The sequence below is a fragment of the Urocampus carinirostris genome, chromosome 13 (assembly GCF_059441175.1).
Source record: "Urocampus carinirostris isolate Australia breed hairy pipefish chromosome 13, RoL_Ucar_1.0, whole genome shotgun sequence".
Taxonomy (NCBI): Eukaryota; Metazoa; Chordata; class Actinopteri; order Syngnathiformes; family Syngnathidae; genus Urocampus; species Urocampus carinirostris.
The window spans coordinates 18,337,791-18,358,028 of NC_142361.1; the positions used below are offsets into that span (position 1 = coordinate 18,337,791).

The window sequence follows — 20,238 nt, forward strand, 5'->3', positions numbered from 1 at the left end:
AGAGGAAGGGCAGCGCCCGCGATCCGGTGCTAGCTGGACGCGGGGAGCAAGTTGCTCACGCAATCGGATCGTGATCCGGATACGGAAGTGGATCTTCCGTCGCGGGAGATAGCGGTGTCAAGGACGGAAAAACAGTTCAATAGCTGAGACTGGAGAATAAAAACGTGGTCGGGATCGAAAATGGGTCGTGAGCCGGGACGGGTGAGCAAACGTCATCGGGATCAAAAACATGTCGGAGACGGAAACAAACTGGGAGATCAGGAACGAACAGGTGGAAAAACGGGCGCTAAAATGGGACAGGAGGGAGTCAGGGTCAAAATGTTTGCCTTGTAACAACAGAGGTTCGCTGACGGACTGACAACCGGAGAGTGAAAGTACTGGGCTGAAAAGAGGACAAGGAACCAATCAGGTAGCCCGCAGCAGCTGGCGCCAAATGAGTGGGCACAGGTGACACTAATCAGTAATCATGACATACCTAGTGTGTAACAACCTAAAGGATACTGGGAATTTTAGCATCAATCTGATCCAAGTAAATACATAGTCGAATCAATCGATACCAATCCGATACTGATACTTTTTGCTTGGTAAAGTCATAATCATTAAATAATTGAACCTTCTCCCCTTGAGCTAGTTTATAATAAACTATGCAAAATATTTTTATACATAAAATTATTTCTTTTTTTTCCATACAAGTAGAATTCAAACTTTAAGAGTATGAAAGAATACATCGAAATATTTATACTACAACTGGCTCAGAACAAAAAAGTAATTAAAAGACATGTGATGAAAATACATATAATATAAAAATGCCATCATGTCAACCATACCTTTCATTGCACAATCTTTTGAAAATAAAGTAAAAATGTACAAATAGCTTGAATAATATTATGCAAAAACTTTCAACATTATAAAAAATAAATAATGTTACAGAGAGAATGTCAAGAGAGTCAAACAAAAATCAGCAATGTAACGAACAAGCCCTTTTGGCTCTCTTGCCCTAGTGACAACGGATTTAAAAGTTTTTTGATCAGGAACAGTAATATGGTTACATTTTTGGTTTCAGCTCATTGCTCTACATAGGCTGAACGTTTTTCATGTGTTTAGGTAAATTTTCCATAGTAACGGACAAAATGTACCACACAAATGACATCTCGCAATGTCAAGTCAAGTCAGGTCATGTTTATTTGTGTAGCCCTTAATCACAAATACTCTCCAAGGGCTGCAAAGAGTACATAATATTGCAAACTACAGACTATTATTCCACCATCCCCTGATCTAAAACCTACGTTAGGGCAAGGAAAAACTCAAAATCTCAGTATGAGGAAAACAAAGAAACCTTAAGAAGGTATGACCAGGCTGCAATGGATGTAGCAGTAACAAAAAATACATAGATATTGTCAAGATATTGTTGTCGTTAAAAGAGTCCACACCGTGGTGCGCTTCCCATTTGTCTCTGTCATAATTAGCTTCTGATAAGGGGTTACATGTAGTTTTGGCCCTCTCTGCTGCCTGGCAGGCAAGATGCAGCAGCAGGCAGGTAGGGAGAGGTGCTAAAAGTGTCCCTGACAGTCACACAAATCAGCATAAACATCAAAAGTGTGGGTGAGAAAGAGTAAGAAGGTGCTATTTCATAGAAGCGGCAATTTGAGGAAGTTGGTGGAGGGGTGAAGTATTAATCCCTGGACAATAGTATTGATATGATCCAAGTACCCTTACTTAAAGGTAAATTATTTAACTTTTTAAGGACACCTCAAACGATGCACCCCACATTTAAATAACCATTAATTTGTCAAATTACTAAAAGAAAATTATGTGAAAACATTGCTTGTTAATACGATTTTTACAATAGGGGTAAAATATATAAAAACAATTACAATACATTAACACAATGACTTTTAAATCTCTAGTACACAGTAATGCTTATCTAATGATTAAAGTTGTCACGACCAGAGCAGAATTAGGACCCAGATGCGTAACGTTTACCACAAGTTTATTGAGATAAAGAGGAAAGGCAGCGCCCGCGATCCGGTACTCGCTGGACGCGAAAAGCAAGCCGCTCACAGAATCAGAACGGGTTCCGAATGCGGAAGTGGATAGCCTGACAGGAGAGCAAAGCGTGTTTAGGATCCAAAAAACGAGTCGTAAGCCGGGACGGGAGATCAAAATGTGGTCAGGGTCAAAAAACAGGTCGCAATTGGAGACAGACGGGGAAATCAGGATTGGAGGGGTGGAAAACGGGTGAAAAGAGCGTGACCGACGGGAGCCAGAGTCAAAATGCTTGCCTTGTACAAACAGAGGTTCGCTGACGGACTGACCCCAGGCGAGTGAAATGACTGAGCTTAAGTCGGACGGGGAACCAATCGGGAAGCCAGCAGCGGCTGGCGCCAAACGAGCAGGCACAGCTGAAATTAATCAGTCATCATGACAAAACTATTTCCCAAACATATTTTAATGAATCAATGTGAATACAAAAAAAAAATAGGCCAATTTATGTCTTTATATCAGCCTATTTTCATGTGTAAATCCTTTCAGTTTTTGCAGCTGACTTCCAAGACTTTGCCTAATGTAAATGCGCTAATGCTACTGATGGTGCACTGTTTCTGTGCATCACACTCGCTTGAGGTTCACCAGAATTAAATGAATGTATCTTAATTCACTTCCATTTGAAAGTAGGAACGAACACGCTAGTGCAAACGTTGGGCCGCGCAGTCAATTTTGAAGTGGCGTCCGCATACCGTCTGGCTTCGGGTGCCATTGCACACTCTGAGCTCCATTTGTCAGCTGGCGGCAAGACCGATATAAGTCTGGCGCTTTGCCTCCGTTTCCCTCGCCATATGTTGGCCATTTGTAAGATGGCCGACGTACTTCCCCGACGGCCGCTGATGGATTGCAACCGACAACACGCTAGCAGCGTTCGGCTGCTGTGTCGCGTGGGTACACATTTCGTTGTTTACAGATTTTCTTGAAGCATCAAGTTCCTGCATCTTTATCTATTGCTGAGGGGGTTTTGTCCCTCACTTTAGTCTTAAAATTATTTTATGGTCACTTTTTAAACATGCTCAGAGACAGCTTCTTCTCTGGGGCCATCACCTCCCTAAACAAACGCACAAAACTGTGAAAAACTATCTTGCGACTTTTTGGGGGGGGTTTCTAGATTGTTTGATTGTGCTTCTAAATTTGCATGAAACTCTGAAAATAAATATCTTGTGACTTGTTTTTCTTTTTGTTTGTTTTTGGTTGCTGCTTATTTTTATTGCATTTCTTTTCATTACACTATTGTTATGATGCACTATTCTTTTTCATTCATGAACATTCTAATATCATTAATAATAATGATAAAAAAAAATAATGATAATAATAATGTTATTAACTTGGCCTAGTCTCTAAGCACTACCTGGGATTTTTAGCTGTTAACTATTAATAGCCTGGACACCCCCCTTCCTAAATTGCCTTGATGAGTAAAATGTTGCAATTTTGTTTCAGGTCACGCCTGGCCGACTTTTTCGCCAACTGCCAGTCGGAATCGCGCTCGCTGTCGGGCTGCCTGAAAGAAAACTACGCTGACTGTTTGCTGGCCTACTCCGGTCTTATCGGTGAGTCGGCCTTTTTGCATTTACGAACCCAAACTTCAGGGGAGACTTTTAATCTTCGTGAAAAAAAACAGCAAATGACGTTTGATATAAAGCACTGGTAATGCATTAACTTTTCTGATGATAATAGTACTGTCAAACCTCAAAGTGTGAAGTAGTAAAAATAAAAAAAGTAATGATTGAACATGTTCTAATATTATTATCACCCATAAAATACATTGATTTTCAGTTTTCTGACAGATTCTACTGATTTCTATTTGAAATAAAATACAATATGCAAGTTGTGCGAAAAGTCCTCTCAGAATCTAGACAGGCCAGCATGCATAAACATACACAAACACACCGCTATGTCCTCAAAGGGCTGCTCATTAACTTCTCACTCAAACTCCTGCTAAAACAAGTACACCCTTTCCTAAAGTCCCCCAGCAACTCCCCTCAGGCAAAAAGCAAAGAGTTCTAGAGTGTAGCCAACATTAGCAAGTGGCCTTTTTGGAGGCTGAAGAATCACCGACTCAAGCAATTTACTTGCTCTCGCTCTTTCACTGCTTCTCTGCCCTCCACTTCCTGCTCACACACACGCTGACAGTATCAATGCTGTCATTCATCAGCAAAACACACAAAAGTTGTCCAAGCGTCTCGAGACTTGCAGAAAAAGTCTCCATCTTTGGGTTTTACTGCATGAGCAAGCGCTCGTATTGCTTCTTCCTGGTCAATGTTCAATGACAAATTGGAGTGTTGACAGCTACAGTGTGTCATAAATATTGAGACTCATGCAGATTTTGTTGTAGATACAGTATGACATAAAACATGAAATTTGTTTTTAAATTTGACTTTCCGTTTTGCATGTATGTCTAATTCCAAATGCTGCGACTCAGCTTCTTAACGGATTCCGCTAGTGTCCGACACTTGTGAAAAAAAAAAGTATTTAGTTACAATAATAGTTGTCTTAAAAAGTAATTTAGTTACCACAAAGCATTACTCTGAAAGTAACTATTTACAAATTACCATTTATATTTGCATAAAAACTGCTTTAAAATGGGCACATACAAAACTAAAAATAAGAAAATGTTTACACCAACCTGTGAACATGGTAGAACCTTCATATTTGTTGACACTTAGCTGAAACACCCCATATGCATTTTGCATTTCGGGTATGAACTGAAGACTCCTACTCCATTTCTGGGTACTGTCCAAGATTCCATTCATTTTCTACACCGCTTATCCTCAATAGGGTTGCGGAGGTGCTGGAGTCCATCCCAGCTATCTGGGGACTGTGGGCATAGGACACCTGGAACTGGTTGCCAGCCAGTCGCAGGACACACAAAGACAGACATTAAATCACATGCTAACTCATACAGTCGCCAATTAACCGGGCACGCATGTGTTTGGAATGTGTGAGGAAACCAGAGTGCTTGGGGGAAACCCACGCAGCTGTGGGAGAATATACAAACTCCACACAGAGAGGCTGTGATAGCTAGAATTGTACCCTGGACCTCTGCGCCCAGCCGTGCCGCCCCACTGTTCAAGAGGTTTTCTTTTTTTCCAGGCATGAAACACTGCAAAAATAATTTTACAAAAAAAAAGACCAAAATTCAGCACATTTTTCCATAAATTCTGGGCTCACTTTTTCCCATGATTTATTTGCACCTGTAATAGCCATGCCCACCTTCCCACACACTGCCTACCATTTGCTTCTGGTGACAACCAAATAAGTGCGTTGCAGCTGACTCCCTAATTTCATTATTTTGTTTTATAGTTGTAAAATAGGCTTAGATGTGAGTATAAATGGTAAAGAAAATATCTACAATTGGAGACATTCAGCTCATGTACTCTGAGTTTGAGACAGCTCCACCATAACTGCATTCAGTTGTATTTTGTCGGTAAATATAAAAACATTTCAGAGATTGGAATATATGTGACAACGAACGTAAAGCATAAAACAAACAGAACACTATAAGTAATGTTCTGCATTGATCAAGTAGTGTAGTAACACATCAATTAGCAACAATAGTAGAGTTACATAACTTTATAAAGAATAAGTTTCAATACTCATCACGTAAAAAAGTAATAGCATTCTGGGAACATGTTCATTCAAATCCTGTTCTGTCTTTTTTTACTCTGCTTGATTTGGCGTTGTTTTTATTCAGTTATTCACTTTTTCACTACTTGTTTTTCATTTAATTAAAAAAATATTTAATTTGTAATACTATTAACTTTCCTACTTATATTTACTTTCTTTATGACAAAACTTACAATTGTACTTTCAAAAAACAAATGTGAGTTGAAGATAAAAATGAGATTAAATTGTACAGCACTCATCATACAAAAAAATTGAATGTTTTAAGTTAATGTCAATTTAAAGGCTCAGTAAGTTCAACTAAATGTCAGGAATGAAATTACTTCAAACTGCATCGCCCTCTAGTTGCTTTCTTTTCATGTTGTGTGTGGCATTTGCGCAGGCACGGTGATGACACCCAACTACCTTCGCTCGCCCAAGATCAGCGTGTCTCCATATTGCGACTGCAGCAACAGCGGCAGCAACAAGGACGAGTGCGACAAGTTGGCCTCTTTCTTTACTGACAACTCCTGCCTGCGTGAGTCCATGCAAAAACGTCACCCATCGACCATATTCTCACACTTCCATACGGTCTCATCCCACTTTTTAACATTTCTCATTTGTCTCATCTTTCATTAGCTGCACCGCTTATCCTCAGTAGGGTCGCGGGGGTGCTGGAGCCCTTCCCAGCAATCATCGGGCAGTGGGCAGGGGACACCCTGAACTGGTTGCCAGCCAATCGCAGGGCACACGGGGACAGACAACTCACTCGCTCATTCACACCTAGGGACAATTTGGACCGGCCAATTCACCTGAAATGCATGTTTTTGGAATGTGGGAGGAAACCGGAGTGCCCGGAGGAAACCCACGCAAGCACGGGGAGAACATACAAACTCCGCACAGGAAGTCTAGAGCCGGATTCGAACCCACGCAGGAGGTTCCCATGACTTGAACTGTTCCGCACATGCGCTAACCACTGCGCATGTGATAGAAAATTTAAAGGATTTACCGGTCCCCTGACGTGCGGTGAGATTTGTGTCTAGTTAGCAGTGTTTCTTGAAAAAGTAATTCGTTTCTGTTTCTAATTACTCTATTTAAAAAGTAATTTTGTTACCCCCGGATTACTGACACCAAAAGTACAGCGTTACTCTGAAAGTAACTATCTAGTTACAAATTATCATGTACACTCGCATTGAAGCCATCCACCTGAAACTCAAAAATGGCGACAAAAAAAAGGAATAGAAGAAAACGTGTACACCAACCTGTGAAAGGAACGAATCATTCATATGCATCATTAAGAAGGAGAAAACTGTCACGACCAGAACGGAATTAGGACCCAGATGCGTAACATTAACCACAAGTTTATTGAGATATAGGGAAAAGGCAGCGCCCGCGATCCTGTGCTCGGTGGAAGCGGGAAGCAAGCCACTCACAGAATCTGAACGTGTTTCGAATGCAGAAGTGGATCTTTCGGAGTGGGAGATTGTAGTGTAGTAAACGGAAAAACAGGTTGATAGCCAGGACAGGAGAGCAAAACGTGGTCAGGGTCAAAAAACAAGTCGACAGCCGGAACGGGAGATCAAAACATTGAAAAGCGCTATATAAATGCAGATCCTTTCATTTCATTTCATGACATTGTTAGACAATTTAAAAAATGAAATAAAGCAGATAGCACGATAAACTAACTTTACACATGCGTGCATATCTTGCATATCTAACTCATCAGTAACGACATTACATATTAAGATTTATTAAGATAACTCTAGAATAAAAAACATGCTTACCAAACTATCATCTTCCCTCCAAATCATTGAATCCAATCAAATCCTCTGTTTCACTTTTACCGGTAAACAACTCCCAGGAGGTCCCGAAGATAGACTATGCGCCAGTTTCTTTCTTTCTCTTTTACGTTGGTTTTAAGGTTGAAATTATCAACACCTAGAATGCCCTCTTGCTGTTCAGTTTGAAAATGTGAAATGATATACAGTGGGACCTCGGTTATCGCGGTTAATGGGGACCAAAACCACCCGCGAAAAGTGAAAATCTGCGAAGTATTTTTCTTTTAAAAATTATTTTATTCTATTATTATCATTTTTTAGACCTGCGAATCTCTGAACCCGCGAACATGGAACCACGAAGTAGCGTCGCCCCTTCAAAAATGCTTAAAAAAAACAAAAACAAAAAATAAAATTAATTATTTTATCTTATTATAATTATTTTTTAGGCCCGCGAAGCTCTGAATCCGCAAACGTCGAAGCGCGAAGTAGCAAGGTCCCACTGTACTGGTAATAAGAATGTAAAATTCAATGATATAACTATGTGTTAATATTTTCTCTTATAAGACTCACCGGAGTATAAGTTGCACCCCTGCCCAAAAAACCTGTGAATTAAAGTAGGGAAAATACGCTAGGTACAGATTAGATGACATTGAAATTTATGAACTTTTGTTATTAAGTAACAGAGTAACATACAATTTGAGTAACAAACTGTTATGAATAAAAAGGTAAAACATTACTCTTAACACTGCAAGTGAGCCAGTCAGATTTACAAATGAAGGAACAGACATTGGCATGGTAGGAAAGCAATATATTAACTGTAGCATAGGAAAAAAAATATTTGTTTTACCTTAACTTGTAAATCCAATCAATGCACTGCTCCTTTTAATCAACAAAATACACCCAGGGTCAAACATGAACAAGATTGATGAACCGCTATCCTGGTATCCATTTATGCTTTTTGGTTTTATATTAATGGGTTACGTGGTACAATGGAAAGAGGAATGGTTTAGGTTTTCTTACTGTTCCTTGAAAAAAAGGAGTCATACTAAGGATTAAAAGTAAACATTTATGTTGAGTTGTCAGGGAACGGTCTTTGTCCCATAATACAGCGAAAGTTAAAAGTAGTGGAAGTGGTCTTTTATCAGTGGCGTGCGTTGAAGTTTGTGTCTGGTGAGGCATAGGCAGTTTTTTTAAATAAATGTACTTACATCATCATTTGATTGGCAAAGATCTATAAACTAGCATGAAAAAAAAAGTTTCATTGTCTCACTTTATTTTATAAATGAAGTCTGTGTACTAATCCTTTTGAAGAAAAGCATCAATAGATAAGTAATCCTCCATTCTGAAAAAAGCTTCAGACAAGGAGAAAAAAATTGACGAAATGGCTTGACTTGCTGTGAGCTCATTAATACAATTACTAATTCTATTATTTTGGACGAGGAATCCTTAGTCTAATAATTGCCCTCTGCATGAGGCAAGAGAATGAGTGCCTCACTCTGGATCTGCAGATGGACAGCCAAGTTGCACGTGACATATTAATTGCATAATAATATATATAATATGATATAAATATTCAGCGATATTGAAAAAGAAGCGTCCACAGATTGTGAAATCAAATGAGAAAAACCCGAATATATATATAGCCATTCCATCCATCCATCTATTATCTGCACCGCTTATCCTCAGTAAGGTCGCTGGGCTGCTGGAGCCCATCCCAGCTGTCTTCGGGCAGTGGGCAGGGGACACCCTGAACTGATTGCCAACCAGTCGCAGGGCACAAAGACAGGAAACCCACTTGCCCATTTACACCTACGGACAACTTGGACCGGCCAATTAACCTAACATGCATGTTTTTGGAATGTGGGAGGAAAACGGAGTGCCGGAGGAAACCCACGCAAGCCAGGGGAGAACATGCAAACTCCACACAGGACGTTCAATCTCATGACATAACCATTCCATATATTTTAATTTTAAACATCATTACGAAAGGTGAGGCACAGCCTTTTCTGCCTACGCTGACTACACACCACTGTGCTGGTCTGACTTACAACAAAAAATAAGAAGGAATGACATTTTGTGAAAAACTGAAGAGGTATTGGAACGCATCAATACAAATGTGTGCTTGACATGAGCAGTCTACTTTTATACATCCCTGAGAAAGAGGATGATTCAAACTTATTATCTCCCCTTGGGGAGAGCTAGGGTGGGAAAAGTATAGGCCTTGCCTGTCCCTTCGGTTTAAGGCGGGAAGCGGAACTAACTGATGACGTCCTCTGTCTCGGTCATCCCTAGTTCATGTTTGACGTGCAACATAACTGGACAGCACAACAGTTGACATCGAGACTTATTGATTGGTCAATGAATACAATGGTCAATTTGATATCCCATTCCTTCTTAGTTCAACCTCCTTCTGCTCACTTAAATGAGCTCAGAGGTTCTGCAATTTCAGAAAGTGAAAAAATACCTGCCACATGCCTTCCCTTCTTGCGCGCTGAACTACATTAGCATTAGACAGTCATTTGTTGTACTAATGGCCGTTTAAGACTTGGGTATGCTACTATACTTTGCCATCCAATCCTCCTAATTTGGTGTCCCTTGAGACTCAAGTGGAAAGACGGTCATTCTAACCCTAGAAAGAAAATAAGTTCAATAAATAAGCTTATTTTACAATATAACTGAGGCAGGATACTTCAATTTAGTCACGTGCAGTGAGGTTAGTGTCTGGTGAAGCACAGTCAGATTTTAAAATAAATCAACATGCATTTAATTCATCAACTGTCTAGATAGCTTGACTTGCTGTTAGCTGTTTAATACTATCACTAATGTTATTGTTCGGGTCTGAGGTGTGCGGCAAAACATATCAGAATAAGTGTTGAAATAAATACATTACAGAAATATACAGTTGCAAATACATATTATACATGGTTACACATATTTACAAAGAAAGACGGTACACCGAGAGAGTTTTCAAAGCTTTAATAATAATAATATAATTTTCATCCCAAACGGTGCCTGTGACAGTGCAGTTAATGGTAGCAACACGCTAGCAATACGCTAGCAACACGCTCGCAACACAGTAAACGGGTCTGTTAATAAACATACCGTACTTGTAAAAATCACGGTAAACCGTCATCATCTTCGGAAAGAAACTTTGTCGTCCCACGCTCCCTTATTCCAAAACACGCTAGCAACACGCTCGCTCCTTCTTTATCAGACTGCTCGATTGCTTTTAGCTTGAAAGCTGCGTCATGTGCCTTTCTTTTTCCATTTTACATGATGAGGGTATGTTTACGCTAATTTAATTTATGCACAAGCCAAGAAGTTGCAGTCTTCCTCGGCGCATATATTCCACCGGTCTAAATCTTACCTTTTGTACTCGAGCGCCGCTGGCGGCCGTTAGAAAAATGACATAAATTGGCTGCATCACTGAATAAGCCGCAGGGTTGAACGTTTGGGAAAAAAGTTGCGGCTTATAGTCCGGAATTTACGGTAATATATTTTTAATTATATGACATGTGAGTCATTGCTCCACCTGCCTCCCTTGACTGCACATTACTTGTATGCTATGATAGGTTGTCATACAATACATAGTTTATTTAAAAATACCTGAAATATACCCTATATACACTATAACGGAAGCAGTATACTTCATATTATTTCGTAAAAACCACATTGTATAAACATTACACACGTGTATTCGATCTTGGTGGGGTTTTTTTTTCGAAAAGTATACCGATTAATTCAGAAGAAACTGAAAGCATACAAAAACATGAGCAATACTGGTTTACATATTTTTACTGTACTGACAAGCATTAACATACATTCAAAAAATCCATATCAACTAAATTAGTTTGAGGTAGGCTTAGCCTGATAGATAAAATGTGTCGTACCTAAAGAAAAAAAATGATAAAAATGAATAAATTATTTGATGAAATGAAAGTGTATTGAATAAGGTAAGCATTGTGTTTCTTCCACTGTCAAGTTTCTGATTGTGTAGTATTATGTAGAAAGTATAATAAATCGTAAACCTACAAGGTACTTTAAAGATCATAGATTGTCACAATTAAATATAACAGATGTTACTGTAAATTAGTGTAAAAGTACACTGCCAGCACATTGGTCATAGTATACTTGCTCTACATATACATGAGTTTACACAAGTCATATACCAGATATACTGTTTTTTCTGCACTATAATGTGCGCCAGTTTATAAGGGACGCCCCCAAAAAAACGCCTTTTGTCATGTAGTTTTCATGCATAAAGCGCGACGGACCACAAGGTGCAAGAAACTGAGATTACAGTAAGTGCTACTATGTCTATTTATATATTAATGTTAGGCTCTTTTAGCACTTACGATTTTAAGGAATGATCAGTCGATGAGTGTCATTGACCAAAATCACAAACAATGTATGTAATGGGATTCGAAACTAGGTTGCACCAATGAGTATGATGACACCTTACCACTGTACCAGCAGGTGACGCATTCTAAAACAGTGGATTTGATCTCATTAACACTCTAATTTAACTCACAGTACGAGAAACACTGATTTGCATAGTGTATGTTTTTTCATAGTGTATTTTTGTGCATTCTAAAACTGTCTCTCAACTTCTTCACCTGTGCGTCAATAACGTAAAGCTTTTGTATAGTATTTTGTCGGAAGACTTTATTCCCTCCATTCTTTTAATAATTTTTCGTGAAGGACCACTTTCAGAATTGTGGCCTAAAATATGGTACTTCATTTTCATTCTAGTGTTGGAATTGCCAGGGATACAACTTTTCATAATATGTGAAGATGAGAAGTCAAAAGTATGTCGAGTGCGTGCAGAATACAAGGAAGCTTTGAAGATGCAAGTGCAACCACGAGCCAAACTGTGAACAGAAACAGTTGCTAAGTACTATAGCTGTTGTGCTCTCGGATTTAATTGCCTCTGCCCGCACGCAATCAACTTTTATTTCCTGACAGGGACCAGCCAAACAAGCTCCTGATTGACGCGCTGACTCAAACATCTCCCGGTTGGATTCACCTTTTCACTTACGAGCAGGCTTGGGGAGTAACAGAATATAAGGGAATGGCGTTACATAACTGGGATGAAAAAAAATCTGATTTTATTATGTTACAGTACCAGAAAAAACACATCAACTAATTACAGGTATATTTTTTGAAAATAAGTATTACTTTGCAGGACTACAATTCTATTTAAGAGCATTTTTATATTGCACACAACAAGGGACGATATTGAAATCCGGTTTGTGTTAGTTCCAACTCTTTTTATTTTTCTCCTTGTTTGCATTAGCTTTGTTTACATTCGCAATGTGTGGTCACCCCTCCTTCTCTCTGTTCTCGTATTCATTCCACAAACACAAATTACGCTCACTCTGATCTGACACAGATACAGCACCTTTATCATCGGTGGAAAGCGTCATTCCGGTCTTCAAAGATGAACTAGACCTCATCATTGGCCGACAGCGGCGTGCTACAATACTGATACTAATTTCAAAAATATTGTAATGTTCGTTACTTTTGTTACTGTTGCTGCTCACTCATAGTCTTTTTAAGAGATGATGTGTTGTGAGGGAGGGGGGAGGCGACAGATGCAGAAGTTTTGCGCTTGGAAGTTGTGTGCTTTGAAGTCAGTCTGTGTGTACACATGTACGGGGTGAGTTCGACCAACAGTAGCTCTGTTATTTTCTTATTAAATTGGCGACGAGACATAATCAGCAACTGAGTGCATCATTGATCATCGAGGGGCATTACATTGGTTGTCAAAAGTTTTTGATTTGCCGCCGCTCGAGAACGTTCGAAGGAATGGCTGGTTTATCACTCAAGGGAGCTCGGCAAGTGGTAAAGTAAAAACCTGCTGAGTTATCATTCGACATGCCTGGATCAAGCTGCACCGAAAGCAGTCGCCAGAACGCCGGTATTGAGAGCCCGCCAGGAGTGATTTGCGCAAATATGAGCATGCCGATAAAGCGCTCTCCAGGAAGGGGAGTTCGGAAGCTTATAAAGCGCAATATGAATTAGTGTCCGAGACTCTAGGGTGGTCAAGTGAAACCAAAACCATGTGATTGGTGCTGTCGCTGATTGATGATGACGCGTCCTATGTGCTGTCGTTGATTCTGTTAAATCACGTAACACTGGTCAGAGCGTCGCAGAGGCGTTTTTGGGAGTTTGTTTTGAAGGAATCGCTGAGCAGTGAATTTAAGCAACGTGATTGACAGCCATGGAGAGGGAAATTGCAACCAAGAGTAGGCTATAGACAACCGTGTTCCCCTCAAATTCCCCTCAAGATGGACTTGGCCAAGCCCAGGGCTAACCCCAGAGACTGAGGAAAATACCGAGGCAGTTTGAAGATTATTTTTGTTCACCCCTCAGGGTGAGGGGCTTCATAAAGGGGAAGGCAGTGTAATGTCTGCTACTTTTGCTACTGTTGTTGTGTTCATGCACAGTCGCTTTAAGAAAGGTCGTGTTGCAAGGGATGGAGGAGGCAACATATGTGGAAGTTTTGTGCTTTAAAGTAGTCTGCTTTGAAGTCAATCTGTGTGTGCACGTAAACGGGGTAAGTTTGACCAACAGTAGCTTTTGTGTGAATATTTATACCGCCTGTTATTAAATTGGTGATGAGAGTTAATCCGCACTTGAGTGCATCATTGATCATAAGAGGGCATTACAATATTTAAAAACACAAAAATGGACAGTAACGTCAGGTTTGCAACTCTAGCTAAAATGGGTGGCAAATAAATTATTCTAACAATTTATTGACCAATTGAAAAAAAGAGCCCAGTTTATTCCTTTTAAAACTCGTCTCGCCTTTTTGGAGCAACACATACTTTTTAGTTCATTATGTCAGGAAAACGGATAAGAAACCTTTTTTAGTTATTCTGAAGGGTGGCTACACACACCTTAGATGAATTATTTTTACAGTTTTTGATAGTTCATAATACTTTAATCAAGACACACACACTCTTTTATTAATGTACTTTTCTTTTACTAATCATCTGCTGAAGAAGCTTGAATGGAACAAAAACAATGAGAAGAAAATAAAACAAAACTAAACTAAACGTTGAGAACTTAAAATGGCACAGTTTCGTTAGACAACAACTTTGGCTGGACTACTGCGGTATTGTAATTTGATTTTTTTTTACGTCACACCAAAACCAATACCTAGCAACAATGAGATGTTCTGCAAAGTTCTGCGTTGATGAAGAAGGTCCAGTCTTTATGTCCTTGGCTGTAGAGCAATGAGGAATTCTGGTAGGCTTGAAAGTCGGTTGGAATGAGGACCACAGGATGGAGAGTGTTGAAGGAGAGGTTGACTGCTGGTGGGTTGAGGCTTCCCTAAAGTCGCTGGCTTTGTCACACTGGTTTGGCCGCTGGCTTGATCAAGTTTGGCTGCCGACCTGACAAGGCTTGCTGGCAGCCTGTTGAACTGAGACCTGGCCAGGACCGGTCAGGGCCTTGGTCCAGCTTTTTCTCCTGTTATGACATCCCTCCTGCCTTGTGGCTGCCCAAAATCAGACTCCCCTTGCAAGGTGAGACGTGTACCAGCTCTGGTTTCCAGTGTCTGTGAGGGGCCGACCCTCCCTGTGATTGAGTTGTCACGGAGACCTTGATGCGGACATGCAGGGAAATCCCCCCCCCGCCCCAACCTCACGTTCCAGCAGTATCGGGCAGATAACATGTCTATGTGACTGACTTAAAACACAGTACAAGTATTTAGTATGTTTTGACTTTGTATGATCATTGATCAACGGAATTCTGACCAAACGTTGAATACTCTAGACGCCTTTGATTTTGCTTTTAGATAATGACTCTAATCTGTGTGTGGCTCTGCAGGCAACGCCATCCAGGCCTTCGGAAATGGGACGGACATCGGGGCGTGGCAGCCCAAGTCCCCCGCACAGACCACAACAGCCGTCATTTCAACAAAGCAACGTGACCGCAACAACAACCTGGACAACAACCACATCAACACTGATTCGGCCATTTACCACTTCTGCGGGAGTCTTCAGGTGCGCGCACACGCGTTGGCAGGGAGTTAACCGACTTGCAAGGTTCTCACCAGCGGGAATTGAGCCGGCAGGGCTGATGAAACGATGCAGCAGCTAGCGGCAATTGCGCCTCAGGGCAGGAAGTCGGTCCGTAATGTTTGCGTCATTAGCAGAGACAATAGCAGCGCAATGGCTTACTTTAAAATTGTTATGCTTTGTGTATTCATATACATATATGTTGGATGTCTTAACACATTCATAACTGTAAAACATTTACTGCAGGTACAGCTGTGACACATATAAAAGAGCATCAATAATAACCTCTTAAAATTGCAATATTTTTTAGGAATATAGCCACATTTTAGTCACCGAAAATCTATTTAATTTAAGCACAAAATCCATCCTCCTTTCTCAAGAACTTTTGAATTACTCCGTCGTACAAGTTCTCCGTGCGTTTCACTTCCATCAAGATGTTCTTTTACATAGCAGATTGAAGCTACCGTTGAAAGTCGAGCACGTCCAGTCGTAATCCTTGCATACAGTTTTATTCACTTTAGGGCTGAAAATATCAATTTGACAGAAGCAGTTTGCCAGAAACAGTTGATTGTGAAGGCCTCCTGGTAGATATCTAACCCTGCCAACAAGTAATGGCTGAAATGTATTTGGTTAGGTTTTCGAATATGGAAGCACACATCTGGAAGCAGTGCAACCAGGGGGAAAGTAATGAAAGGAAGCTGACAGACAATTTCTAATTCTTCAGTAATTTTTACATCACACAATTTAAACATTTTCTGGCCAGTACAGAAGGTCTTGGAGGCCCTGACGGCCCACTGGTCAGGACCAATGTTGCCAATAACATGTTAGTAAGAGTGCCATGGCTCAATTACAAGGAAGGGAACTCAATTATGCTGTGGACATTTTTATGTATTAATTGTTTGTAAAATATCATTGACCATTAGTGTCACTAGGCGATAGACATAAAACATTATGAAAAAAAAAGAAAAAAAATATTTCCACTCTTTTTTCCACATTCAGCAAAGCATTATGGGATGAGGTCTTCTTAACTACTGTATGTAACATGCTGCAGAGAGTGATGTCCCAAATGTGCCAAGACATAGGGCAAGAGACAAAGGACAAGGGTTTTGATTTTCAGTCTTTTTACATCCTATCATTTTGAAATTTATTTTGGTAAGCTTATGTCGGACAACATTATGTTTGTGGCTCGTGCAAGGCAGTGGTGGGCCCTGATGGCCTGCAAGGCTTTTCTCGCTGGCCTAAATAAATATCTGAATCATGTTATGTTAATTATATTTTGTTCATCAGTACTTAAATTCAATTAAATTAATACATATTTCCAAATCATTAGCTTCCTTTCATAGCTTCTGAAAGGAAGGTAATAAGGAACTTGGTTGCCTTCATTGTAAAACGTTACACTGGTGTGCATACATTTGAATTTTGTTTTTAAAAAGGCTAATTTTGATAGGCAAAAAAAATATTTTTCGTCTGATTTTGGAAAGAAAAATTACCCAAAAGGCAATTCCAGTTTGTATGGCTCCTTTTGATTGGAACATGTTGCAAGCAGAGGTGGGCACTATTGGGAACTTTGGTATCGATCCGGTTCAAGTAAATACAGGATACTATTGATTGATACCGATCTGATAACTTGGAAATCTGATGCTCATTGAATATTTGAACCACCTCAATCACCCCCCTTTGTGAGTTTATAATTACAATAAACACAGCACAAAGATTTTAGGTGCTAAAATATGATTCTAAACGTTTATTAAATGACTACAATGCAAACCGTATCAGAATATAAAAAATCTATATGTAAATGTTTTTGTTTCCAGTGATTTAGAACAAAAGTCAAGAGAGTCAAACAAAAAAAGCAGCGCTAAAACAAAAATACAAAAAAACTTTATAGCAATATTAACAAGACGTAAAAAATGTATGTCATTGCACAATTTCTTGAAAATGAAGTCAGCAGTGTAAATAAAGGGTAAACACAATTGGATTGAAAGTTATTATGTATGTATAATCTTATAAGATTATTATGGAGCTAGTTAATGTGAAAAGACAGTATTGATTCCAGTATTGGTCCACTCCAAGTACTTGTTTAGTATTTATAACATCGATATTTGAAAAGATCCGCCCACTTTAAGTCGTCACATGACATGTCGTTAATTTGACGGAGGGTCTTTTTTATCTAAAAGGCAACGTAAGAGGAGGTTTTTCTTTGTTTTTATTTCAGGTAAAACAAAACAACAAAAAGTTTGCTACTCCATTTTCTGTCAGATTTCATGTCTTATTATAAAGAAACTCTACAATCCAAAGTGAAAGAAATACGCATGTTCCCGCGCTAGCAGCCTACAGGCTTGGCGTACCGCCGCTTTTGGAAATGCATGGCATGCTAATGTGACTTTTGACTTGGTCCAGGTATTAGACAGAGCCGGTACATTGGGACGAGGGCAGGAAAACATCTTCCTCTGATTTTTTGCTTATTGCTTTGAATTGGAAATGAGCCAACTTCATGTTTATTTTCTGTTTTACATTTTTCCGAATGCATCATCATGTTTGGTTTGAAGAGTTATTGCACATTTTCTTCAGGCCGCCTCATTGCTACGGAATGCCAACATTGCACCAAAAAAGTAGATAAAAATAACCTTTTGAAAATAATTCAAACTACAGACGATTCTGTGATATGACAATTGGTTTGTAAAGATGGTGTCATATCGAGAAACATTTATAGAATTGTCATACAAATTTAAACATTTTGGTATGAGGAAGACCCTGAGAAGGGTCAACACAAGGAAGGCTCCAGGCCCGGACAACATTCCGGGGCGGGTACTTAGGGAGTGCGCCGATCAGCTGGCTTGTGTACTAACAGACATTTTCAACACCTCGCTAGACCAAGCCAAAGTACCATCATGCTTCAAATTTGCCAACATCATCCCAGTGCCAAAGAAAACCCAGATCTTATCACTCAACGATTACCGGCCCGTTGCACTGACTCCTATCATAATGAAGTGCTTCGAGAGACTGGTTAAAGAGCACATCACCTCCAGTCTCCCCTCTTCATTCGACCCCTTTCAGTTTGCCTACAGGACAAACCGCTCCACCAGGGATGCCATCTCCTCTGCGCTTCACCTGAGCCTGACACACCTAGAGGAGAAGAACACCCATGTGCGGATGCTGTTCCTGGACTTCAGTTCAGCATTCAACACCATCATCCCACAACATCTGGTAGACAAAATGGGGCTTCTGGGTTTCAACACCCCCCTGCGGAACTGGCTGCTGGACTTCCTCTGTGACAGACCCCAATCTGTGCGGATAGGTCAGAACAGTTCAGATGTCATCTACCTCAGCACGGGCTCCCCCCAAGGCTGCGTCCTAAGCCCCTTGCTGTTCACCTTGATGACACACGACTGCGCCCCTAGGTCCGCCACAAACCACATCGTGAAGTATGCTGACGACACAACGGTGGTGGGCCTCATCAGGGATGACAACGACCTGGCCTACAGAGAGGAAGTGGAGCAGATGGTGGGCTGGTGCAAGGACAACAGCCTGGTCCTGAATGTTGACAAGACTAAAGAGATCATTGTCGACTTTAGGAAAAACCAGCCCAACCATGCCCCACTTTGCATCAACAACAAGGCTGTGGAGGTTGTCAGCAGTATCAAGTTCCTAGGGGTGCACATCACAAACAAACTCACCTGGTCCGTGAACACTGCATCTCTGGTTAAGAGGGCACAGCAGCGCCTGTACTTCCTGCGGAGGATGAGGAGAGCCCACCTGCCCCCACCATCCCTCATCACATTCTACAGGGGCACCATAGAGAGTATCCTGACCAGCTGTATCTCTGTGTGGTGTGGAGGCTGCAGCGCTACCGACTGGGGTAGTGTGAGGAGGGTAACGAGGACAGCGGAGAAAATAATCGGGACTACACTTCCCTCCATTCAGGACATTGGCCAGAAGCGCTGCTTATCCCATGCTAAGAACATTACCGGGGACCCCTCTCACCCCCATCATGGACTATTCACTCTGCTAGCCTCTGGGAAGAGGTACTGCAGTGTGCGGTGCAGGACCACCAGGCTCCGCAATAGTCTAGTCCCCCTGGCCATTAGACTGTTAAATGGTCAATCTAACATATAGTTAACTTAAATCTAAACGGCTGCTAATTTGACTTTTGCACTAGTGGCAGTTTTTTTATAGCTTGCCACTCCTTGCACATTTGATCTCTGCACTATTGTTACTTACAGTGTTATTACTTACAGTGTTATTGTTTACAATATAATGGTACTGTGTACCTGACTTGTTAACCTGACTGCCCATCTTGCACATCTGGTTAGCGTCTCTTCTTGCACTATCGGCACTATGGTAAATAACACAATACAGCTTTATTTATATCTGTACACTGAAGGACACTGAGGGAAACTGTGGGAGTCAGATCCATCGACATTTCGTTCTGTATACACGTGTACTAGAATGACAATAAAGTAGATCTGAATCTGAATCTGAATCTGAATGATTAATATTTCAAAATTGTATTTTTGATAACATCATATGTTTTATAATCCTCTATTTTAAATCATTTCTCATTGCTATGTTTCAAAAACAATTTTTTAACATTGTCTGTTTTTATTTCAAAGTGTCTTTTTCAACAATGGCCCTATTATTTCACAATGCCCTTTAATGAAAGAATGACTCCAGCTTTAAATAAAAATGTAATTTGTTAAAATGTCTTTTATTTTAAATAACACTATGGAAATTAAAGCAAGAGACACCATAGTATAGTTTTCTAAAAATTGTTTAATATTTGATAA

The 20,238-nt window shown here is 40.3% G+C and overlaps 1 protein-coding gene across 2 annotated transcripts in view; it reads left to right on the forward strand.

The window, feature by feature from the left end:
* gfra1a (gdnf family receptor alpha 1a) overlaps positions 1 to 20,238 on the forward strand; it is a 112,620-nt gene that overhangs the window by 80,883 nt on the left and 11,499 nt on the right. For both annotated transcript variants that reach the window (XM_088351515.1, XM_088351516.1), the window contains 3 exons: positions 3,484 to 3,593; positions 6,050 to 6,184; positions 15,261 to 15,436. In XM_088351515.1, coding sequence (XP_088207641.1) covers positions 3,484 to 3,593; positions 6,050 to 6,184; positions 15,261 to 15,436 — 421 coding nt within the window. The remainder of the gene's footprint in view (positions 1 to 3,483; positions 3,594 to 6,049; positions 6,185 to 15,260; positions 15,437 to 20,238) is intronic.